Source organism: Ricinus communis, chromosome 10, assembly GCF_019578655.1.
Source record: "Ricinus communis isolate WT05 ecotype wild-type chromosome 10, ASM1957865v1, whole genome shotgun sequence".
NCBI classification, from domain to species: Eukaryota; Viridiplantae; Streptophyta; class Magnoliopsida; order Malpighiales; family Euphorbiaceae; genus Ricinus; species Ricinus communis.
In genome coordinates, this window is record NC_063265.1 from 19496861 (window position 1) to 19522883 (window position 26023).

General features: G+C 31.9%; 3 protein-coding genes across 4 annotated transcripts; 2 read left to right on the plus strand and 1 right to left on the minus strand.

Annotated features, from left to right (window-relative positions):
• The first annotated feature begins 7712 nt into the window (after positions 1–7712).
• LOC8260151 (polygalacturonase) lies at positions 7713–11498 on the plus strand. Its single transcript, XM_002529570.3, has 9 exons — positions 7713–8302; positions 8828–8953; positions 9153–9320; positions 9416–9436; positions 10114–10321; positions 10409–10490; positions 10634–10742; positions 10855–10971; positions 11104–11498. Exons 1-9 carry the CDS (start codon positions 7931–7933, stop codon positions 11323–11325), a joined length of 1425 nt encoding a protein of 474 aa, XP_002529616.1. The 5' UTR covers positions 7713–7930; the 3' UTR covers positions 11326–11498.
• A 2131-nt stretch (positions 11499–13629) lies between these two features.
• Positions 13630–21232, plus strand: LOC8260150 (cellulose synthase A catalytic subunit 3 [UDP-forming]-like). Of its 2 annotated transcripts, none has more exons than XM_015725658.3 (14): positions 13630–14000; positions 14645–14840; positions 14934–15154; positions 15245–15314; positions 15412–15625; positions 16372–16638; positions 16737–17082; positions 17178–17315; positions 17630–17755; positions 17845–18057; positions 18216–18480; positions 19030–19232; positions 19598–19948; positions 20298–21232. In XM_015725658.3, the coding sequence occupies exons 1-14, from the start codon at positions 13968–13970 to the stop codon at positions 20880–20882; spliced, it is 3228 nt and encodes a 1075-aa protein (XP_015581144.2). In that variant the 5' UTR covers positions 13630–13967; the 3' UTR covers positions 20883–21232. The 2 variants fall into 2 exon arrangements, with proteins under 2 accessions (XP_015581144.2, XP_048236250.1); XM_048380293.1 differs by having other exon boundaries at positions 13631–14000; positions 15427–15625.
• A 1288-nt stretch (positions 21233–22520) lies between these two features.
• LOC8260149 lies at positions 22521–23653 on the minus strand. The gene has a single exon (XM_015725656.3). It carries the CDS (start codon positions 23154–23156, stop codon positions 22842–22844), a length of 315 nt encoding a protein of 104 aa, XP_015581142.1. The 5' UTR covers positions 23157–23653; the 3' UTR covers positions 22521–22841.
• Between the last annotated feature and the right edge of the window lie 2370 nt (positions 23654–26023).

Sequence of the window (26023 nt, forward strand, 5' to 3'; positions counted from 1 at the left end):
CTTAAATAAAAAGAAGGAAAAATCATTCCAAATCATTCCAACTACCACGAGCTTCCACCATTTTTTTAAATATATCATCACCTTATAATTTTATCTTTTTGGTCCATCATCTTTGCATTATATATCAAATCTATCCAAATTGTTTTAGAAATGTGTTTTTTATGACGTGGCATGTATATATATCTTTTTATTTCCAGGACAACAATGCCAAAGACTAGTAAGAATGCAACTTTAGTGATTCAAGATGGACAACATGTTTTGCCAAAACCTTCCCAAAAGTTTAAGAAGTTGCAATAATATTGCATAGTGCATATGTATACTACAAACGACATTGAAGCATGTTTAGATTCATTGGGCATACATATATAATGCAGACAATATTGACTCGAATAACTTCTTGTAGTATTTTTGTTTGACATTAATGTTATTTTTATCTGAATTTATTTAATATCATCATAGGCATACGGCTGAAACAACGTAAATAGATTTGATTTAGAATGCAAAGATGATGGATCAAAAAGATAAAATTATAAAGTGAGGATATATTTGAAAAAATGGTGGAAGGTCATGGTAGCTGAGATAGTTTTGCCTTTCTTCTTTTTGGGGTTGATGATGGTGCGTTCTATGTTGGCAAGAAAAATATACATCTATATGCCATATAATCATAGACACACGTTTAAAACAATTTGGATAGATTTGATATAGAACGTAAAAATGATGAACCAAAAAGATAAAATTATAAAGTGAGGATATATTTGAAAAAAAATGGAGAAAAATCATAGTAATTAGGAGAGTTTTTCTTTGTAAATAGAATAACAAGATAACATCTTTTGCCTTCCTAATTATTTAAAAATTTCTAACCAATTAAATCAAAGCTAGTCTTGGAAATTTCAATAATCTGAGAGGGTGAGTATCTTATTGTTAGAAAAAACATTTTCAATCTAATAACTAGCTCTTTTGAATTGATTGCATTGCTTTATTTTAGTCTAAATATTTTAATAATTTTCTTGAAATTAGTCATTTAATTGATTTGTGACCATGCATCACGGCATTGATTAATTAGGTGTAAATTGAGAAATAATCACCACCTTAATGGTTCTTTCTAGCCTTAGTGAGAGCACTATAATCCAACCTCATGTTAATAAGGATAATTAATTAATTTATTGTTGCATAATTAATCAGTCTACCAAAGAATTGTTTCTTTATTATTTTGCATTCAGTTATTAAAATTGGGTCTTTATTTTCTTTAAATTCTAAAATCAATTTTATATAAAATGTTTAGGATTTATTTTAATTATTTGTATTGGCATATAAAAAAAAGAATATTAGATATATTTCCCTAACTCCTTATGAGATTGATTTCGAGTGACCTAATTGCTGTCAGCGATGCAATTCGTCTGTTTGCAAGTAATTAAAATTAATACATCATTAATGTTTAATTACCTATTATATTTATATTAGCTAAATGATCCTAGATTTATTTTAATCCAACCATAACAACGTAGTTTTTAGTTAAAATTAACTTATTTGGTTATGCTAGCGGAGATTTAGTTTTTTATTCCAAGAATAATTCATTTACTATAACAAAATGTACATCTCAATAATAATAATAATAATCCTCCAACAAAGAATAATGCAATTACACAAATCAATAAAATGCTAACAAAAACCTAACTATAAAAATCCGTACGAAATTAAACCAACAATTAAAATACCTAAAAGAACTTCAATTATACAAATCAATAAACTGCCAACAAAAGCATCAATTACCATTTATCTAATTAATAAGTTACAACATATTAAATCTTTATAAATATTATATCAATTTTTTGAAAGAAAAATAGCAAAAGAGGGGTCACTAATGGAGATTAATAATTATAAAATTACACATTGTTTGTTGGGTAGTTATCCATTATAAACTAACAATATTCTTACATGAAGTGATGTTTTATTTTGCTCGACCCATGTTTAACTAAGTAAAACGTGTAATATTAAAAAAAAAAAGAAAAAAGATTAAAAATTTAACAGACTTTTAGTACAGATGAAGTAATTTACTCCTTAAATACCATACCAGATATATTTTTCCTCAAATATGGCATCAATTCTTAAGATTGTATAAATCTATCAATTTGGTTTCACCATGGCTAGGTCATTGCTAAGCACATCATTCTTCTCCGTTTGTAGAACCCATGGACATGCAGCAAGAAGTGAATGTATGGTTTTTCCAGAGGCGGTGATTGGATGGTAATTTAAAATTTTATTAGTGCAATAATATAATATTATTTTAAAATATTTATTAATTAATTTTAATATTATATAAATTAATACTAACAATGTAATCGATATTACTATCTTTTAGGATTAAAAATTTATTATATAATTAAAAAAATTAAATTTATTATTGAATATTAAATTAAAAATATAATTTAAGATGTTATTTTTTAAAAATAGAATTATTATCTAATTAGAAAACTAATTTATTAGTTAATATAATATTAAAATATAATTAATATACTATTTTTTACAATAGAATTAGTATTATTATCTAATTAAAAAACTATTTATTAGTTAATATAATATTAACATATAATTAGTAAGCTAATTTTTAGTATTAGAGTCAACATTTAATGAGGAATATAGTTTATTAATCAATAAAATTAATAGAAAAAAACTATAAAATTACGTATAAACTTAAATTTTATGTGTCAAAAATAAATACACATGTCAAAATAAAATTTTTATGTGTCAAAAGTTAAGCACACATGTAAAAACAATTATAGGCTTCAAAACTTTATATATATATATACATACAATACATATGTCATGCCAACTTTCCGTCAATTAGTCTAGCAGACATGGACGGTAGGGAGTTTAATTGATACTCCAATTAAAGTTGGAAGGATTTAGTTATACAAATAAAAAATTATGAAGAAATGTGATACATAGGCCAAACTTGAGTAACTCTCGATATAATTTATCTGGTGTAACTCAGTCCACATCAAAGTCATATTTCTAGTGTTTTAAAATTATGTATCCAAATTTCAGTCGAAGCAAAAAGAAAAATAACTTTAAATATATGATAATTCATTATTCATAAAATCAATGATATCAATAATATTGATATCAAGATTTATTCCTAAATAACAAGATATGCGGCTGCCCCATTATTTCCTCTTTGAAGTTGGCGCACTCGTAGGTCAAGCAACACACATTAAACACTTTCTCTTGACTTTAAATCTTGGTATAAGAAAGATTGTTCACACTCAAAAAAAGTAGAAAGTGAGTAATAAGTCAATGTTGAACGCCACAAGAACAAGTTTTTGATAAATTCGAAATTCTTTCAAATAACCAAGCAAGAATAATTGTGTAATACTCGGAATTTTTTTAATAATAATAATAGTAGTAATAATTAATAACGAGTTTTTATTTAAATTAATATTATTTTTATTTTAATTAATTTAATTGGGATGATTTAAAATAGAATTTCAATGCTAGATAAAAATAAGAGAGTTATTTTTCTATATCTAATTAGTTTGATTTTCAAGAAATTAATTAAAGTAAATTCATTGGGCAATAAATTATGTTTTTGGTCATTTAATTTTCTCTCCATATGAGTATATGAATTAAATTTTATATTTGAAAGTTATGAAAGAGTTGGTAAATAATATTTTTATAAAAAATTTTATTGGGGAATAGCAAATTTTAATTAGCTAATGGTGTTGATTTTAATTGGAAAATAATTAGTAAATTGATTAATTAAGTTAATTAAGTATTAGAATTAAATTGACCATTAATTTTGAAATAAGGATTAAAAATATAATTGTTTTAATTGGGGGTTTTAAATAAAAATTTGTATGGTTGGTATTTTTATAATTAAATATGTCGGTAAGGGCATTTTGGTAATTTTACTTTTATTTAAACTAATTTAACCCTCCAACTTTTCTTTAGCTTTTCAATTAAGCCGCTAACTATTTAATTTGAGCCAAATTAAAATATTGAAAATAATTAATTAAGAAAATGAGAAGAAAGAGATCTAAAGGGGAAGAAGGAAGGAGGGAAGAAGCGGGAAGGGACCAGATTTACTGCGGATGCCTACTGGCCCGGGCGGTAGCAGCGGGTCCATGCGTCATCCAAACTGAAGCGCCACACGGACAGGCGGTGGAACGAAACCTTCCTTGCCGCCATTCATTCACGTGTGTTCTGCAACCGGTGCTGCGCAATGCAATTCTAGCCTCGAGCCTCAAAATGATATGCAATTGGGCTTCCTTTTAGACCGACCATTAGACATCGCGAGAATTGAATTGCAAAATCTGACGAGATGAAAAGAATAGGGGTAGTTTGAACTTTTCACTTTTTCGGCCGATGTCGTTGAGCTTCTGACGATCGGAGGGCATATCCGGACTCTCCTCAGCTCAAGCTTTCCAATGGTACTAGTTTCGCGGCGATCAGACTCCATTTGAAAATCGACGGTCGAGATCGTTCGTAAATATTTTCGGATTATCGAGGGTCAGATCATAACATCGGAAGCTGGAATCATCATCAACACATTGTCTCGAGTGCATCAGCGCTCGATAACCGTTTACTTCGCTTCACCAAAGGCACTGAAGGGGGCTAGGGAGGAGGTCGCAAAGTCAAAGAGTTAAAGTTATATATCTGTTTACATGTGTCATGCTAAGATTTTACGTAATAGTTCTGATTAAATGATTTAATATCTTAATTATTTATTTAATCACTATTCATATATGTATCATTTTTTGCATCAATGCTATTGTGAATGCATGTTGATTCGGGATGAAACGGCAGTAGAACATCCTACCTAATGGGTTCAGGTGACGTGCGTGCTCGTGATGAATGATGTGTAGTAGAAATGTAAAAATTTTAAAAGGTAAATTTAGGACTTGTCCTGGTCGAGTTTAACTCTCTAGGCTAAGTAGAGTGAGTTTGCCGGAGTAAAGTTCCCTGGTCGAGCATTGCTCTCTGGGCGCCGACTTTATTGGAAATTTAGGTGACCAGTTCTGTTGGAATGAGAGAGCCGAAAGACTAAGACTGTTTAGTAATGAGAATTAGGGTTCTACTAAGGTATTTTGTCTCGTAATACGTGAAATTTATTTTATTGAAGTATGACATGACACATATTTTTGCATAACTTAATATTTTATTTTAATTAAAAAAATGTGTTATTGAAGTGTTTGTGTTCGTTTTGGGTTATATGATTTTAACTCAGTCTCGAGACTGACAGTCTCAATTTAATTTTTTTTTTTTTTGTGTTGTTAGCTTTTCTGTAGTTCTTTCCTCTAGCAGCCCGAGTCCTTCATCTTCAGATTAATGACTTTTAAACTTCTAGAATCTTCGTAGTAGAAATTTTAGATTTTTATTTTGTAATTTTATGTAAATTTAGATCTTGTCTATTTATGCTGGCAGATCAAATTTTAAATATAATATCTGATGGTTAAAGGTTAATTGTGGAAAAGTGCCAATAGATAGAGTCCGGATTGCATTTGGTTTGAGTTAGTGAATGGTCAAGCTTAGTATGAAACTTGATAGTCTTAAGTCTACCTATGCTCTAGTGCCGGTCACGGAGTCACAGATCAATCATGACAAATTTTCTCATGCATGCTGGTAGTTGGAAGACAAAAATAGCCGAAACTTAGGATATGATAGTTCATCTATTTTAATTGATTACTTAATCCTAAAAGAAATAAGACCCTCTCATCCCCAATAAGTTAGTGAGAGAAAGAAATGATTAATTAGCAGTGCAAGTTATATATATATATATAAAATGTGGGTTCAATTATAAGTAAATTAAGGTCCTGAATATCATGATGATATGGTGACAAAACTTGGAAACTTAAGTTATCAAGCCATTCCCCATTCCCCACTCCACAAATATGTTACGACACAACTTAATTTGTGATGCTGCCATCAACTTCAATTTAATTGACACACCTTCTAAACCTACGCAAATTATAAGATAACACATATATGTCTCTATATCTTGAATTAACACATACTTAAACATATATATTTATCTTATTAAACAGGAAAAATGAATATCATTGTATGAATTCAAAACTTAGTTGTTTTTCTTTTCTTTTTTTTTTAAGGAAAATTCATTTTCATAAGAATTTATACAAATTCTAAAACATGTTTACTTGCTATTATATGTAGAAAACTTTTTATTTTTTATTTGGATAATATTTTAAGAGTAAAAGGTAGACTTAAAATAAATAAAGCAAAATTTTTTTTTATTTAAAAATAAGTGACTTTTTAGATAAAGAAAAACATAAAAGAAATATACTAAAGCTTGTTTTCAAAATTTTCTGAAATTTAATTATTTCTATTTAATTTAAAAAAATAATCTAAGTAAACATAAAATTATATTATTTATATTTATTTGAATATTCCTCTAAAAAAACTCCTACAATTTTCTATAAGTAAACACATCAATTTTTTTTAAAAATATTTTTTATGAAAATGAAAAATTAAACCCTTTTAAAGTATAAGTAATAAAAGATTTTGAAAATTAGATACCTCTATTTATCCATTAAATAATATTAAATTCTTTTAAACGGAAAAGAAAAGCAATCAAGGTTAGTAAATGGAAAGAAATGCTCATTATGTAAAGCAAAATCGATCGAATATCATAATAAAAAGTGAAACTATATATATTAAATAAATTAATATTGCATGCCACATTAGTTTTCAACTTTAAGCTGCCAAAAAAAGGCATTGAAAGATCAATACAACATGTACACGAAAAGAAGACATTGAATTTTGTAGCTTAATTGGCTGATCTTCATAAACCCTAACCCATAACCTTACATGGCAAAATGATTAACAATATGCATTGAACCAAAGACATTTAATGTGATGTCATAGGCAAAGAAGATGAGTGATTTTAATTGCATGATGCTTTTCAAATTATAAAAATATTTGGATGACTACCAATCTTATTACGTGTCCTTTTTTAGCAGTTTTGGTATGTACAATATTCATCTCAATATTATAAAATGAAGCTTTATGTTAAAAATAAAATAAAATAAAACAAAATCAGTTTGATTAATTGTTTTTCCTTCTTTAGTTTTGGCCTTGTTTGTTGCTGTCTTTTAAGCCCCTTGTGCAGAGTTTTCAGTTCGCAAGGTGATGTATGTTACCATGCACATGCCTATGCAATTTGTAAATGGAATTGAGAAATTCTTAGACCAACAATGTTTGTTGTATGACATTTTTAAACTTTCTATAATTATACTCAAATGTGTATAGGGTATTTTATGATGTGTTGCATCCGTATTAATAGATTATCATACATCATTTATTAACTATGGTTAAAATTCGATCGGTATAATATTGTATATCATAAAATATATTATGTGTTATAGCTATAGTAAGAAGTTCGTAATTTTATGTAGCGAATATAGTTGATTTAAGAATTAATTAGTAGCCAAAAAAAAATTAATTTCAGGTTAATAATAATAACGCCAAGTCAAAATACAAAATTATATAAGTTGATACTAACAATATATATATATATATATATATATATATATATATATATATATATATAAACCAAAGTCGCCATCAAATGTGTAAAGAATTTAAACTATTAATGATATGTATAAGGTATGGACTAAATGCATATTTATAGTGAAGAAGGCAAGAGAGATCATTTCGTCTCAACCTCTTGTTTCTCATATGCACCATACCTTCAAAGAGTCATGTATGTAGAAAAAAGGGACACCTATGCACAACCATTAATTTTCTGTTATCTCCCTCGCAATTTGTCTATAAATATACAAGCACTAGCCTTGCATTTGCTTCAATTCAATACCCCCTATACTTAGCAAATAAATCATCTCAATCAAAGTCTCTTTTCTTTTAATTTTTGTTTTGTTTCCTCTATCTTGCCTTACAATATAAGAAACATATAATAATGGCTTTACAGAAACCCCCATTTAATAACCTCTATTCCTTATTCTTCCTCGTTAATATTCTCTCTTTCATTATTGTTATGACCATTCCATCTTACAATTGTCTGCAACATCATGACACCCTTAATGATTACCTCCAAGAAGCATCTGGCTATGGTTCTCCTCACCATCATCATCATCATCAACAAGAAGCTTATCCTTCCTATTTTAGCTCAATTGATGATGGACAGTCCAATAATGAGGACTTGATCTTGATGAGAGCTAATGTTCTCGATTTGAATATATTTGACAAAGTAGGCACCACATCAACTTCAGCTAAAACATTCAGTGTTGATGCCTTTGGAGCTAAGGCTGATGGATCTGACGATACAAAGGTATATGTATATAATTTTATAGAATTAAACTTTTCATTACTTTTTTTTTTTTACTTGGGCATCCATTAGGATTTTTCAGCTATAAAGATTGTTCATTCATAAGAGATTGAACGAGCGGTGAATTATACGACAGAGAATAATCATCTTTTTATACTGTTCGCAAAGATAAAAATTTACCTAATGAGTAGGAAAAAACTTGAACTCAAGATTTTTCCTCCCAATATCATATGCTCTTGCTGCTTGAGCTAAATCTCAAATATATTTTCTAGTACTATTAAGCTATAATAAACTTTTCATGCCATAATTCAAAAGTTTATTAGGGTTCCATCCTTGTGAAATTTAATCTTGAATTCACCTTATAAAGGTGTTTCAGTGCACAAGACTGATCAACCTATTGGTCTTTTTTGCTCTTGCAGCATTATTTTCTAAACACGTGCTAGCTTTTCAAATATTTTATTATTATTTATTAATCAAAATTATCTATTTCATATAAAGAAATCTGAATCTTTATGTGGGTACTTTCAGGCATTTCAAGAGGCCTGGAAAGCAGCTTGTTCGTCTGCAGGCTCTGTGCTCGTCGTGCCTGATAACAACTATCTGATAAAGCCAATTAGGTTCTCAGGTCCTTGTAAATCCAACCTTACGTTGCAGGTAACTCAAAGACATGCTTACATAATTTTATTTTGCAAGAAATATACATGCATACGTATGTAATATTTGAAGAAAAATTAATGTGAAGAAAACAACAACTTAAATGACAACTCTTTGTTCAAAGCTTCAAGCAACATAAGAATATATTAGGCATATGTATGTGACTGACAATTCTGATTTCTGAGAGAACTATTTCCAGATATATGGAACCATTGAAGCATCCGATGATCGATCAGACTATGAGGAAGATGATAGGCACTGGATTGTGTTTGAACGTGTTCAGAATTTCTTAGTCGAAGGTGGTGGAACCATTGATGGAAATGGCAAGATTTGGTGGCAAAACTCATGCAAACTCAATAAAGATCTTGTAATCCTCTTCTTCTTCAATTTCTTTTTTAATTTCTTCTTTAATTCCTTGTAATGGAAGAGCTAACTCTTCTTGTTTCTTCGTGTGATCTGCAGCCTTGCAAGGACGCACCAACGGTATATTCTGTAACTGTTTTGTTTTGTCCTTTGCATATATACTTTTTCCAACTTAGCAATGTACTTGAGTAAAAAGTATCTCATATAGTAAAAAAGAGTAGATAATAATATATGTTTGGTACTAAATAATATTTCATATTCACTTAAAAGGAAAAAAAAAAATCATTCTTGAACCTACCGATATAGTTTCTCTAATCAACTGATAGATGTGTGTTAAGTAAAAAATAATTATAATTTGTGTTATTTATCTATCGACTCTGTGTAATATCTATATGACATAATATAATAAGTTCGAAGTTAAATATTTTGATATTAGTTATTTAAAAATTGATTTAGATTTTAGAAGTGGTCTGAGAACTTTTTTTTTAAAATAATTATTATGTGTCTTGATAAAATATTTTGTATTAGATGATTTTTTTTTGTTTGAACTCGAAATATGATAAATCAATTTGTGACTAAGTAATAATTAAAGAAAGAATATTTGTGAAAAATGAGAAATTTTTTCTTTTCTTTTTTAGAAATGAGAAAGAAATAAAATGATGACCTTTAATAGAAATGAGAAGGAGAAAGAGGCAAGCCCAACATTTATACATTGCCCTTTCAATTTTTTTGTATGACTTGAGACAAGTCTGGAAATCATTCTGAAAACTGGAAACGCTATATATATACTTTGGCAGGCTCTGACCTTCTATAAATGCAAGAATTTGGTAGTAGAAAACCTGAAAATCCAAAATGCACAGCAGATGCATGTTTCTTTCCAAGGTAGCAAGAATGTTAAAATCTCCAATCTTATAGTTACTTCACCTGAAGAGAGCCCCAATACTGATGGAATCCATGTCACAAGTACCCAAAACATCCAAATTACAGACTGTGTCATAGGAACAGGTAAAAATATACTACTCTCTTCTTCTCTTTTCTTTTTTTCTATCAACCTATTTTACCTTCACTATTTGTGTTTAAAATGTATTACAGGTGATGATTGTATCTCCATTGTAAGTGGATCCCAAAATGTGCAAGCCATGAACATTACCTGTGGACCAGGTCATGGAATAAGGTCTCAAATTAAATTAACTTTTACATTCTGCTCTAAAATCATAGATTTTTCTTTATTAACACTAGCTCCTATATCTTTCTATAGATACTAATTCATAAACTATTGATTTTTTTTTTAATTTGTTATGTGATGAACTCGCACAGTATTGGAAGCTTAGGGTCTGGAAACTCAAAAGCTCATGTTTCAGGAGTGACCATTAATGGTGCTAAACTTTCTGGCACTACAAATGGAGTTAGGATCAAAACATGGCAGGTGATAATAATAATAAATTCTATCAAACAAACCCACTAATTAATTTGTGATCACTACAGACCAACTTTACAATGATAATATCAAACCAATATGGTTTTCCTGATTTATGCAGGGAGGGTCTGGAAATGCAAGCAACATCAAGTTTCAAAACATTAAAATGGACAATGTCAGCAACCCCATTATAATAGATCAGAACTACTGTGATCAAGATAAACCATGCAAAGAACAGGTAACTTATAAAAGATTGAATTCTACCTTATACAAATGTAACATAAAAAGAAATGATTGCCCTCAATCAAAAAATAACACTTGCTAGTTGATGTATTAATGGAATGACTCCTCCATGAATTTATTATTGCAGAAATCAGCAGTTCAAGTGAAAGATGTGGTGTATAAGAACATAAAGGGGACCAGTGCTTCTCATGTGGCAATCAAGTTTGATTGCAGCAACTCACATCCATGTGAAGGCATATTGTTGCAAGATGTTAGCCTTGAAAGACAAAGAGGGGATGAAACAGCAATAGCCCTATGCAACAATGTTGATGTTGCTCAAGTGGGAGTTGTTTCTCCTCACTGTCCTTAGGAGTACTCTATACTTATATATATAGATTGCAGCCATAGCATAGCCATAGATTTATTACGATAAGCTAGATTTCAAGTTTCGATATATATATATATATATTTATTTATTTGTACCAAAATTACTTACAGATATGATGTTGTAGTTATTCATTATTTGATTAAAGCAATAAAGAATTCGCAGAAATTTAATTATTTGGTAACTTCAATCTCCGGTATCTAAGATTATTCTATTTGTAAATTTTTCATGTGTATTAAAAGAAAAATTAACGAACTTAATTAAAATTAAAAAAAATTTCACTAGTATTAGATCACATATTTCATTCATATATCGTTTATAAATATTATATTCACTTTTATTTCTTTCAGTTTGGTCCCATTCACACGGTAAGCAAAGCTAAAACTGTGTAAATAAAATTGCCAGCTCATTATTATTTCTCAATTCAAGTCAACCTTCTTCATCGCTCTATTAGAAAAATATTTTATATTTTAATAATAGATAATTAATATATATTTTATTATTTTTTATTTATAATGTATAATATATATAAATAAAAATATATATCAAAATTCGATAAAAGGATAATTTATAATTCTAAAAGATTATTCATATAAAATACGATATCTTTTTTCAAAAAGATTACTCAATTTGAAATCATATATGAACGCTTTTTTCCAATTATACATCATAACAACAATCCAATTCTAATTCTAATAACATAATTAAAACCAAAAAAAAAAAAATGATGGATTGGAAACTAAAAAACAAGACCATTTGCCTTTATCATTGATTATGATTTTAGAACCTTTATAAAAGAAAAAAAAAATCATTAGACAATAATCATATACTTGTAACTAATATAAATGTGGAAGCTTCAATCAGCCTTACTAATATTTTTCTTATGTTAATTCTCTAAATATTTTTAATATAAATAAATTCCACACTAAAATATGAAAATTAAATATTATAACTGGTAAATTAAATATAAAAGAAATGTAATAATTTTTTTTAATAATTATATATTTAAGACCAAATAAAATTTATGACTATGAGAAAGTTATAATTTAATGGAGGTTTAAGTACAAAAAATTTTCTTTTGATTTTATATTTTATCTTATTGGTGAAATGATAATAACTAGATATAAGATATATTAATATATTGTATATCATACAAATAAAATTGATGAGACAAATTAATAATATAATAAGATAAAATATATCGTTGTACATATTTTAAAAATATATATACAAATATTACTATATGGAGAAATATTTTTTTATTTATAACTAAATCAAATTGAGATTAGAATTTTTATAATTATGTAGAGATTATTTCTTTCATCCCTCCTTATTTTTAATTTTTTAAATTTTTTTAAAAGAAATATAAATATTTTATTAATAAAAATTAATAAATATATATTAATATAAAAAATAAAAATAAATATTGAAATATGTAAAAGATTTACTCATAACAATCACCAATCGTATCGATGAAGCAAGCTATTGTAATTTTATAGAAAGAACACTCCATTCGGTGGTACTAAGTTATATCGATTTTATAAGTGTCTTTTGATAAGTTCGATTGTTTGAATGTTGAATTAAATTTCTTTTATTTTTACCACTCTTATAAAAAAATATTTAACACCTCTACAATAAAAGACTATAAAATTTCTATTTAAGAAGAATTCAACGCTCTCATAAACGAAGACTATAAATTCCTCAAAAAATATACTATCTATCTATTAAAATAATTAATATAAAATAATAATAAAAATACCATAGGGATTTAAAAAGTGATTCAAAACATGAAATTTTGATGAGTAGCAAAAGAAATAAAAGATAGAAAAAAAAAGTGAGCGGCTGTGTAAAAGAATTATGAATTTCATTAATTCCCCAGATTTTGATTTCTACTGCATGCCGCCAGAGGCAGATCTACCACGCAAGTCAAAACGCCGCCAGTGGCATATTAGTAAAATCGTACTTTCTCAAATACTGCGAGTACAGATTTAAAATCATACTTCCCGAGAGTACCGCTTTTCACGGACTCAACAACAACCGTTTGTTTGGATTCTGTCGGCTAACGGTGCAGAAACTGTTACTCACAGGAACCGGAGGAATCAATCATCCAATCACATCCTGCCCTGTCATCATAAATAAAAAAGCGTCATCTGTGCTTACGTGGCCAATCTCCATTACTTACAGTTCAAGTTCAACCTTCAAGAACTGTCAATTTACACTTTTTGCAGCTTTCTTTTTCTTTTCTTTCATTTTCCTCCTTCTAAAAATTTTAATCATTAAAAAAAAGAGAGAAATGGGTCAGAGAGAGAGTGTGGATCTATCTAGGTGTCCTTGTCCTTGTCTGCCTCTAGCTAATTAGTGTCGGTGTGTAAGTGTGACTGTTAAGCTTTCACTATTAGTTGTTTTTTGTTTTGTGTATTGGGTTGGTGTTAGCTTCAGAAAAATCTAAATGATGGCTACGATTCTCCAATACTTCAGCTAAAGCTTCTTTCTTATAGTGGGTTCTTCTTGTTTCCTACTGGTTTGATTCATTAATGAGGTATTGAGTGAATAGCAGCTTGCTTTGGAGTGGGAATTTTGAGTTGTGGATTGATAAAGATTTGGTTTTTGAGTTGTTGGAGAAGGCAATGGATTTGGAAGGAGATGCAGGAGGCGGAGGGGTTAGTGCACTTCTGATGAACTTCAATTGATTCATACTTTTTTTTATAAATGGATTTGATTTTGATTTGAAATATAAAGGGCCAGCTTTATTCAATATTGCTTCGTATACTTTGCTGTTTCTTTTGAATATATTATGGCAAATTAAGTTGAAAGTTACTGATCTTTGTGCTCATGTTTGAGACCCTGAAACAATGAGGGAAATAGGGAAATGGAATCTTGATTGCTTTATTCGGAAGACTTGTTTTACCATTTGTTCTTCAGTTTATTTTCTGATTGTGTATGGTTTTCCAGATCCAAATGTTTTTTAGGTGTTTACCTATTGAAGCCGTTTGACTTGATTATAAGATATTTAAATAGACCAGATCTCCTACCTGCAAATATCTGAGTTTTTTTCTTATTTATTTGTATTGCCTTTATGCTTTGCTTGGTTTTTAGTGTCTTCATTTTTCCTGTTATCTTTTAATGCTGCATTTATATCCATCGTGATGATTCCATGTAGAAAAGAATCTATTTCTTGTACTCCCTATATTTTGGGTGGAAATTCTGTTTTCTTTGATCTATTTTGTCAGTGCAATTGTAAAATCTGGAACGGAGTGGCCTTTTTTTCTGAACTCACTTTGAAATTATTTTGCTTGTTATTCAGCCCAAAAATGCAAAACAAAATGCCATCCAGATCTGCCAGATCTGCAGTGATAATGTTGGCACAACTGTGAATGGGGAGCCCTTTGTTGCTTGTCATGTTTGCGCATTTCCTGTCTGCCGTCCATGTTATGAGTATGAAAGGAAAGATGGTAATCAGTCTTGTCCTCAATGCAAAACCAAATACAAAAGACATAAAGGTTAGTCCAGACAACCTTCATTGCTCTATCGGCAATTTATACATAGATAGTTCCTGAGCAACTAATATACTTTTGGTTGTTTCTTGCTGTCAGGTAGCCCTCCAATTCGTGGAGAGGACGTGGAAGATACAGATTACAGTGATGTAGAAGATAAACCAAACCATCATGCATCAGGGATACAAGATGAGAAGCAGAAGATAGAGCATATGCTCGGCTGGGAAGCAAGCTCTGGCAGGAAAGATTATGTTGCACCTACAAACTATGATAAAGAGGTTTCTCTTAATCATATTCCTTATCTGGCTGGTAGACGCTCGGTAAATCACATATTTTAATCTTTGTCTTAAAAAGTCTTCCTATCTTTTCAACTTTTTAGATAGCAGATGTCAATAATAGTTATGATTTAGGTTTCTGGAGAGTTGTCAGCTGCATCTCCTGAGCGCTACTCGATGGCTTCTCCTGAAAGTGGCAGTAGAGGTAAGATTGCATATATACATATATACATAATGTCCATCATTTTACATGTTTTTAATTTATTTTTTCTGTATCTTGTTTCAAATTTTGATGTCACTAGTGGGGTTGGGTTCAGTTAATATCAGGGTTAGAGATCCAGCAAGGGAATCTGGATCTTCATTTGGTAATGTTGCCTGGAAAGAAAGGATTGATGGCTGGAAGATGAAGCCAGAGAAGAATCCTGCTCCAATGAGTGTTAGTAATGCGCCATCTGAGGGCCGAGGTGGTGGAGATTTTGATGCCAGTACTGATGTGCTCATGGATGATTCTTTATTGTAAGTTCCTAAATGAAGTACAATATCTAATCATTCCTCTAATACAGACTGGGTTTGCATTACCTTTCGAAATTGCATTTGAACTTAATCTCATATTAAATCTAATGATCATCTCATATAATATCTGATGATTTCTCCTTTGCTTTGTCTTTCTTCTTACTGAAATCATGATATCATATTGGATGATCAGTTAGTTCGTATCTGTATATTTGGTTGTCTGATAATGTAAAATCATGCAGGGGACATTCACAAGAAAAAACCTGAAAATGATAGAATAAAGAATACTGTGTCAGGATATAGGTAGCCATGGAATTTTCATATAAGTTGCTCTGTTGCTTTTCTCTGAAAATTGAGGTATTAATAATTGTGCTTATGCTGAAGCATGGATTACCTGGATGTTTATGTAGAAATTCACAGTATTCCACTTTGTTTGAAAGGTCAATCATATTTATGACTAGTTTTCCAGATACATTTGGATTGGTTGCTCATGCAAAATTATTTAATTATTTGTTGCTCTAGCATGCTTTTACTATATCATTCTCCCAGAACAGTCTGAAATTCATGTCAGTGTATTTATCAGCAGCAGCAGTTAGGAGGAAATATTATCTAATCAACTTAGGTTCTTGAGTGTGTATGACAGAAAATTCTGCTCTATAGGCTCCTTTATGCTTGTGTTCAACACTCCAGAAAATTTAGATCAGCTGGTGGTATTTTGTTACTAATTATATCTTGTTGTCATAAAACAGGAATGATGAAACCCGCCAGCCCCTCTCAAGGAAGGTTTCTCTTCCTTCCTCAAGGATCAATCCTTACAGGATGGTTATTGTTTTGCGGCTTATTATTCTTTGCATCTTTTTGCACTACCGTATAACAAATCCGGTGAAGGATGCCTATCCTTTGTGGTTAATATCTGTTATCTGTGAGATATGGTTTGCAATATCATGGATACTGGATCAGTTCCCTAAATGGCTTCCTGTGAACCGTGAGACATATCTTGACAGGCTAGCTCTTAGGTAATTATATGATTATGTCCTATTATCTGCATTCAAAGTTTTAAAATTTGTCAAAATTTAATAAAGGTTTAATTACAGATTATTTTTATGCTTCACAGATATGAGAAAGAAGGAGAGCCATCTCAGTTGGCCTCTGTCGACATTTTTGTTAGTACTGTGGACCCTTTAAAAGAACCTCCACTTGTCACAGCCAATACAGTCCTATCTATTCTTGCAGTAGACTACCCAGTTGATAAAGTTTCTTGCTATGTTTCTGATGATGGAGCTGCCATGTTAACATTCGAAGCTCTGTCTGAAACATCTGAATTTGCTAGAAAATGGGTTCCTTTCTGCAAGAAATACAACATTGAACCACGAGCTCCAGAATGGTACTTTGCTCAAAAGATCGACTACTTAAAGGATAAGGTTCAACCATCATTTGTCAAAGACCGCAGATCTATGAAGGTGGGGCATTTAGGTTCCAATTTTTAGTTCTGATAATCCTAGATAAATGTATATTATGTTTCTTATTGCAAAATATTGCAATCATTATATTGCAGAGAGAATATGAAGAATTTAAAATTCGTATCAATGGCCTAGTGGCAAAGGCACAAAAAGTTCCTGATGAAGGATGGGTAATGCAAGATGGGACACCTTGGCCTGGTAATAACATCAGAGATCATCCAGGAATGATTCAGGTTTGTCCATTTCAAACTAAATTTCATTTTTCTTCTCATAAAGAACTTCCTCTCATTATTCTTCCATGTCTAGTAGTGCTTTTTATGTGCTATGGGGGCGTTCTTTTTATACTTAAATCATTGAGCTGACAACGGTGCCATGCATGATATTTTCATTTGTAACTTTAATATCACTTACATTTATACTTGTTAATTTATAGAATTTGCTTTCCTTGCTTATTGCGATTTTACTCTTGCAAAAGAGAACTAGTTTAGCTTTATTTGTGATTAATTTGCTCTTGGGTTTTGCTTCCTTGTTGCAACATGATTTTCAGGTTTTCTTGGGCCATAGTGGAGGATTTGACACTGAGGGTAATGAACTTCCACGACTAGTATATGTATCTCGTGAGAAGCGCCCTGGTTTTCAGCATCACAAAAAGGCTGGTGCTATGAATGCACTTGTAAGTAGTCAGTAGATGAGTCTTAGGGCTGTTTTACTCTATCTCAAGAAAGACTTATTGGTAGTAACATCTATTTGTCTCCCACACAGGTGCGTGTTTCAGCAGTTCTTACCAATGGACCCTTCTTGTTGAATCTCGATTGTGATCATTACATAAACAACAGCAGGGCACTTAGAGAAGCTATGTGTTTTCTAATGGATCCTAATCTTGGAAGATCAGTTTGCTACGTCCAGTTTCCGCAGAGATTTGATGGGATTGATAGAAATGATCGATATGCCAATCGAAACACGGTTTTCTTTGATGTGAGTTCAACAATTATCTTTGGCATAAACGTATCTTCTGTTTTTGATTTCATAATAACGTGTACCATTTGAATTCATACATGTCGCATATTATGATAGTCAATTACATTCTGTAATTTTTGTTCTCATCAGTTTTGTTGAATGCTGTGTGATATTAGATAAATTTAAGAGGATTGGATGGCGTCCAAGGCCCTGTGTACGTGGGCACAGGTTGTGTTTTCAATAGAACAGCATTGTACGGCTATGAGCCTCCTCTAAAGCCTAAGCATAAGAAACCAAGTTTGTTATCTTCATGCTTCGGTGGATCCCGAAAGAAGAGTTCTAAATCAAACAGAAAAAACTCTAGTAAAAAGAAATCGAGCAAGCACATTGACCCTACTCTGCCAGTTTTCAATTTGGAAGATATAGAAGAAGGTGTTGAAGGCAAGTTTTTATATTATTTTGTTCTTTATTGAAATAAGATCTATCACATATTCTGACATGAAAATGGTGTTTTATATGTTTGCATATGTTACTACTTACTACCATGTGTTCTCTCTTATATGATTCATAATCATGTAATCATTAGACAACTTGATTAGCTGTTTTTCCTTGAACTTTATTTGAACTTCTGTGTTTGTTTCTTCAGTAAGAGAATCCTTTATTAATATTCTTAATGAAGATTGTGTTATCTGGCAAGATAGGTTCAAATTTATACTTTTCATAAGAGAGAAAAGCAGACATCAGGTTTTATGAACATTGAAATATTTAGACACTGAGATGGTCTAATGATGTACATTTAGTTCATGTAGACCTGTTGTCCGGAACATAGACATACCGAGTAATTGTTGCAATATACAATCAAAGATGAAACTAGCAATTTTGATTTTCTGTTTGGAGTATGCTCAGAGGTAGGAGATGCTACTATAAGGATGATTCATGCTGTTGTCCCTTCTGATTGTCATGCTAATTTTTCTGCTATTGATTTAACAGGTGCTGGTTTCGATGATGAAAAGTCAATGCTTATGTCACAAATGACTCTTGAGAAAAGGTTTGGTCAGTCGGCTGTTTTTGTAGCTTCAACTCTAATGGAGAATGGTGGTGTTCCTGAGTCTGCCACTCCAGAGTCTCTCTTGAAAGAAGCCATTCACGTCATTAGCTGTGGATATGAGGATAAGACCGACTGGGGTAGTGAAGTATGTAGCCCTTTTTTTTCCTCTTTTTTGTTTTTCCTTTTTTTGGTTCCTTCTCTAACTTCAAACTTATATGTATAAGCAGCAAATTTGGGATTAGAAATAAGCAAGCAAATGTTCCTTGTAATGCTATATAAAAGCAAAACTGATTAAGAATTCAGAACACATAATTAATTAGAACTTGTTTATTCATTTACTTTTCAGTTCTCATCTACACCACCAAATTATAAAATTAACTAATATACAATTAGACTGATGAAGCTCTTTTGTTCAACTACAAACCTGGTAGATAGGGTTGATCTGTGTTTCTGTCATGGTAGTCTGTATTTCCTATTGCCTGACTAATGAATTGATGTTTGCTTGTGCAGATAGGATGGATATATGGTTCTGTAACAGAAGATATTCTTACAGGATTCAAGATGCACGCTCGTGGTTGGAGATCAATCTATTGCATGCCACAACGTGCTGCCTTTAAAGGATCTGCTCCCATCAATCTTTCTGATCGTCTAAATCAAGTGCTTCGGTGGGCTTTAGGTTCAGTTGAAATTCTTTTTAGCCGTCACTGCCCCATTTGGTATGGTTACAGTGGAAGGCTAAAGTTTCTTGAGAGATTTGCCTATATCAATACCACAATTTATCCTGTCACTTCCATTCCTCTTCTTGCCTACTGTACTCTACCAGCTGTCTGTCTACTTACCGGAAAGTTCATTATCCCACCGGTACAGTATATTGCTGCCTTGCATAGCATATCAATTTCTGCTTAGAGACAATAGGTGGCAGAATGAAACTCTGAGTTCAAATTGAGGCCTTCCTTATTTAACTGGCATACTATTTCTAGCTTCTGTGGAAAGAATTCCTAGGAGTTTATTCTTTAAAAAATATCAGGTCTTTAACTAAGAGTAATCTGTCAGTTTCCGACCTCTTCATTTAAAAATAAGAAAATCTAACTCCAAATATTGTGTGAAGTAACTTTCTATTTCATTTTGGATTTGTTTGGGGAAACTGTGTTTCATATCTGTACATACTGGCTGAAGTTGAATGATTATTTTTCATATTGTTGTACTGCAGATCAGTAACATTGCCAGTATCTGGTTCATATCCCTCTTTCTTTCAATCTTTGCCACTGGTATTCTTGAAATGAGATGGAGCGGTGTTGGAATTGATGAATGGTGGAGAAATGAACAGTTCTGGGTTATTGGAGGAGTGTCTGCTCACCTATTTGCTGTCTTCCAAGGCCTGCTGAAAGTCCTTGCTGGAATAGATACCAATTTTACTGTCACTTCAAAAGCATCTGATGAAGACGGCGATTTTGCTGAGCTATATATGTTCAAATGGACTACTCTACTCATCCCACCAACCACTCTCCTTATAATTAATCTGGTGGGAGTAGTTGCTGGAGTTTCTTATGCCATCAATAGTGGTTATCAATCTTGGGGTCCTCTCTTTGGCAAGCTATTCTTTGCATTCTGGGTGATTATTCATCTTTATCCTTTCCTTAAAGGTTTGATGGGACGACAAAACCGGACACCTACGATTGTTGTTGTATGGTCAGTTCTTCTTGCTTCAATCTTCTCCTTACTTTGGGTTCGTGTTGATCCATTTACAACCCGGGTGACTGGCCCAGACGTCGAGCAGTGTGGAGTCATCTGCTAGAGGAAAATGTTACTTGGAATCAGAACAAGGTCATAACATGGAGGAATAAAAGTTCTGGATATTAATTCTGATGTCCTCAGTTGGAAGAATTTGAAGGTATACGCCTTTAGCTTTGTGTAGTACATGTATCTGGTTTTGGATAGCAGCGCAAGAAAGATGGTTCTACTGCCTTCTCATTCTTTGTCAACTGATAATTCTTTTTTCTTTTGTGGCGTAAGCAAAATTAGTTTGTTGATTTTTTTTTTCTTTAATTTAATGCTATCAAAGTGATTGCTGATGAAGATGTATTCCTCAATTTTCCGCTATTTGTATTTTATGCAATAAAAAGAAAAAAGAAAAGTTATTGCTTAGCTGGTAATGATACTACTAGTTAATGACTGCAAGATGCAAATAAGTTGGCTAAAAATATGCTACAAGATGTGGCAATTGTGTTATTAATGCATGGAATTCCCCTGTTAATAAAACTGGTTTGTGTCTTTTTGAACGGTGATCCCTTGTTATGCACTCGTTGATAGAAATTATCTTATGGAGGTGGATACTGGATATTATGTTAATAAATAAATACGCATGTAACTAGTTCTGGAAGCATTAGAATGGAGGATTGTGAAATCCAATCATGATACTAGATTCTAAAAATTCTTACTATCAAGCTCATCCTTGTTTCTGCAAAGTCTGCTTCTGGTGAACCATACTGATGCATACGTATAATATACAAGCTTCATGAACATCATTGGCACACATCTAGTAATACTTAGTCATGTAAGAGTACTGCTCCAAAAGAAAGGTACCTCTGTTTTTTTTTTTTTCTCTTCTTTAATTTCTTATGTTAGTTATATGTGAAAGTCCCATATCTTCTTTAGAAAATAGAAATTTGCTTGAATATTCTGTCTGGAGTAACTCTGGTTCAACTTTTATCCGGGTATGATTTTATCCTGCTAAGGTTTATGACGTACAACTTTGTTCTGACCGTTGGTATATTAAACAAGCATTTTCCCTCAGAATCATGAAGTGGTCTGCCAGCATACATGATTAATTACTTTATTCTAATTATAAACAAGAACTGGCAACGGTAATGACTCTGAAGCCTAGTAAGGTGAACGTTAGCTTGGTAAAGGTTTAGCTTTTGAAAAAGCAAGTGTCAAATAGTGTAAAAGAAAGAGAGAAGAAAAAAGGAAAAGAAAAGTGTTTCATTTTGCTTTTACAGCAAATGGTTCTTAATAGCCTTATGCTAATGATGCTGTAGAGCTAGTGGGAAGATGATCCGGGCATGTGCATTTTCATGGTTCCTGATATTATGCCTAGGGTACAATTTAACCCTCAGGTGGCCCCCATGGAACCTGACGTACATTTATTTTGTAAACTTACAGATGAAACAAAGAAAAAAAATTGTAAAATATGTTTCATATTTGTAATTAATCTGTCTTTGAATCCTGTCAAGTGATTAGCTTTATGGTGTACAATAACCTACCTGTAAGTTGTCAAAACTAGATGATGCATTGCTATTTTTTTCTCTTAAATTATCAGGTTTAAGCCCCAAACCTCCTGTAATATGACACTGGACTACTAGATCAAGCATGCATTTATGACTTTAGCAGAACTAGAAATATGGAGTAACAGATGAATATAAATAAATTGGGGTTTGAGAAAAACAGTTTATGACAAATTTAAAAATAATCAACATATTGAATAAAAAAAATTCTACAGAATGCACAAGATTATACTAAAACCGCTACTCTTTTTAACACTATGATGTACTGCTTCTGACCTTGAAATATATCATATGAAGATGACTGTTAAGACACTTCAGCTACATAAGAATAATCTGACTGTAGAGCTGTTAAAGCAGTATGAAAGTGTGATAATCTTACTACTCAGACCTGTTTTCTACCATGCAACACCACCTTACACTTGAAAACATTTCATGATGCCTTTGATAATACTTAACCTTTATGACCCTATTCATTTCTTTGCCTCTTCTGTTGCTGGCTTTGCCTCTTCTGCTGGTGGCGGTACTCCTCCATCGATGCAACTTCTACACCTTCTTTCTACCCAACCTTCTATGTCATGCTCCCCATGCCGTCCACCGCAGAGCCGGGCAATGACACCTGCAATAACACCTACTATAGTGATCACAGCTAGCACAACCACCAATGTTTCGATTGATCGATGAGAGTAGCGACTTGGTTCTACTACTGCTGGTGGTGGCTGAACTACTGACTGCAACTGGTCGTGTAAACTTACCTCTAAGAACCCCATGACTGGAAACAAGACCATGAATATGAGTTCTCCTTTTTGATATTACGAGTGAAAGAGAGAGAGAGCACCAAAGTGATCTTAGAAGCTATTTAGGCATAATACAAAAGAAGTAGATGAAAAAGGGCTATATTTTTGGGAGCACAGCAAAAAATAGGTACTTGATAGTGAAATGAGCGAGGAGAAAAAAAAAAGAGAAATAAAAAGGGTGAGTACTTGAGATTGGTGCCCAAAAAAAAGGTATGAAATGGGAAAAAAATAATGGGACTATAGGCTATATTCTATCAAGTAAAAGGAAAGACGAGGGTAAAACAGTAGACTAGCACAAGAAGATGAGTTTGGAACAGAAAGGTAATAGGGCTTGGACAATGAGAAGATGGAGAAGCTGAAGAAGATGTATATATATGTAAGGCTTGAAAACATCAGAGAGAGAGAGAGAGAGAATAACTGAAATAGGATGAGAGAATTGAAAAACATTTGCATTCTTACTCTTAGCAGTTAAAATCTTCTTTATTTGTGGTGATTATTTCTTGCTTCTATCTTTTTGGTTACCTATTTTATATCTTTCTTTGGATTTTTCTATTTTTGAGCTTGAGGTGTAAAGATAGATGAAGGCTAAAAAAGGCTTGCTAGAGCACTTGAAATCTTTCCTTTTATTATTACTATTATTATTATTATTATTTTATTTCTTTCATTTACTCAAATATAAGTGAAAAGGGTACACTTCCCTTCTAACATGACAGTATTTCAAATCTTTGAATTTCTCAACTAGAAAATCTTTTGCTTTCACTTCCCAATTTGTCCTTATCCTCTATCACATGTTGATGTTGATTTTGATTATGCAACCCCAAACCCAAGAACAAAACTGTGAATTTATTTTTCTTTTTGAGACTTACCCCCTTTGTCCTTAGTTGTTTGCTATTATCCTGTCTCTTAGAAATTTGAGAATTTTAGGTTTCATGCCCTCCACACCCAGTTGGCTATTTTGTCAACTTGTGAATGTTTGTTGATGGTTTGTGTAATTCACTTGACCTAGAAGGATCTTTCACAGTCAGTGACCCTTCAAGGAGCAAGAAACTGACCTACCTGCATATGCACCATGTGGTAAAATTCAGAGAGAAAAGTGATAAATATAGATATGCCTGCTAATGTTTCAGGTTTCTATATTAACATCATAGGTATATTTGAAAGGAACTTTGAGAGATAAAGCTCTTATCTATTACAATGAACCTAGCTTATAATTGTTCTATCTTTAAGTTGCTTTCAGTTCAGTATGTGCTTCAGCTCAAGTTCCTAACCATTTGAAACATTTAACTGGTGCCAGCACCAACTTGGTACCACTCTAGTGTTAAATGCTAGGACTGAAAATTATAGTCTTGAATTCAATCTTCCACTTCAGAGAAATCAAACAGGAAAATTGTTGAAGATCATTAGTGTATATATATATATATTTGGTGCATCAGCATATCATATCAAATGAGTTACAAAAACATCTCTAGCTCTCTCTGCTAATCAATACCGATATAATAAAAGCGTTATGTTATGGACAGTGCAATGAAATTGGATTTGAAAGGGTAAAGAAGTCTTTTCCAGGCAGCAAACTTACATTCATGCCTCTGTTTCTGCCCAAAACCCATTTCATAATAAGATTCAAACTTCCAAGTTTCTATCACTAAGTTATGGGGTTTGATACTTGACCTGCTTCACTATGGGATTTGATTCCCCCATTAGAGATTGCCCTTTGCAAAGGGTAAGCAAGTATGGACCCGTCTAGGATGCCACTGAACTGAACCACAGTAAGCAACTCATACAAGGCCCACCCAGTGAGGCAAGTTTTGTATCTACTCTTAACAGTCAGGACGGAACCTGTGTCCCTGTGGTTAAAAATTCAAGGGTAAGACTCCACTATTGTACTAAACAATGAAACAAAAGCTCCTTCCTCATGCTCAGTGAAGAAAAATGTTACTCGCAACTGCTAGCTTTTGTCTTCTTATACTTACTGGCCGTCTTGCTGCGAGTACTAGCCATGATGGCACCCTGCTAAGCACTCAGGATCAGATACGAATGCTAAGAAACAATATTAAGAGATTTTGCATCTTTAAGAAAAGCAACTGGCAATGAAATTGAAATTGAAGTATGAAAAGAACAAAAGAGAGATTTATTGACTTGAGGGCTGAGGCTCACACACCACCAAGGACAGTGGGGGCAGTCACAAGCATCGAGGTTCAAGGCCCGCCCAGCTATGACTTGAGGGTCAGACCAGAGACAATGGGACAACGGCCGAATTGACTGGCGAACAGGTTCTGGCACCATTATTTGTCAGCTTCGGCATTATTATGGTGGAAACACAGTCAAGATGTCAATTTAGTTTTGCTGTTGACTAACACCCGCCCAGTGAAGCCAGTTTTGGCTCCCAAAAATCTATAATCATGGACGACAAGTGTGTTATGCATGTTAGGAAAGGAAGGCTTTTTTCCTCTTCTAATCCAGTTCAATGGCAACACATTTGTTGGCAAACCTAAGGTTACTATTGCCCACAAATTTTTGGGTGCTCAGAAAGAAAGAATAGTTTATAATTATTTTTTCCATTCATGACAATAGTCTCTCTCAAACTTAGAAATTAAATTCACATAGATAAATCAACTTTTTAAAAAAATTAAAATTAATTATATATGAGAAATATAAAATAGGCCGTAAAACCTAATGGACCTACCCATTATAGACGTATTATCATCATTCGCAACTATGTAAGAAGCAGTTTGTACTATCTAAATTCGAGTGACTTATTAAATATCTATAATCAACTTATAAAAAAGAAAGAAGTTACAAGACATGTAGCAAGTATTAGTATATAACATATACTAAAATCAATGAGAGCAAACAACTTG

What these genes read in the sequence shown, in the direction of transcription:
- LOC8260151 (XM_002529570.3), top strand. Translation starts at nt 7,931, where the DNA reads ATGGCTTTACAGAAACCCCCATTTAATAACCTCTATTCCTTATTCTTC. An exon ending in GGACCAGGTCATGGAATAAG is followed by an intron (nt 10,491 to 10,633) that starts GTCTCAAATTAA and finishes GAACTCGCACAG; the next exon opens with TATTGGAAGCTTAGGGTCTG. An exon ending in TTAGGATCAAAACATGGCAG is followed by an intron (nt 10,743 to 10,854) that starts GTGATAATAATA and finishes TGATTTATGCAG; the next exon opens with GGAGGGTCTGGAAATGCAAG.
- LOC8260150 (XM_015725658.3), top strand. Translation starts at nt 13,968, where the DNA reads ATGGATTTGGAAGGAGATGCAGGAGGCGGAGGG. An exon ending in GAGATGCAGGAGGCGGAGGG is followed by an intron (nt 14,001 to 14,644) that starts GTTAGTGCACTT and finishes CTTGTTATTCAG; the next exon opens with CCCAAAAATGCAAAACAAAA. An exon ending in CTTGACAGGCTAGCTCTTAG is followed by an intron (nt 16,639 to 16,736) that starts GTAATTATATGA and finishes TATGCTTCACAG; the next exon opens with ATATGAGAAAGAAGGAGAGC.
- LOC8260149 (XM_015725656.3), bottom strand. Translation starts at nt 23,156, where the DNA reads ATGGTCTTGTTTCCAGTCATGGGGTTCTTAGAGGTAAGTTTACACGAC.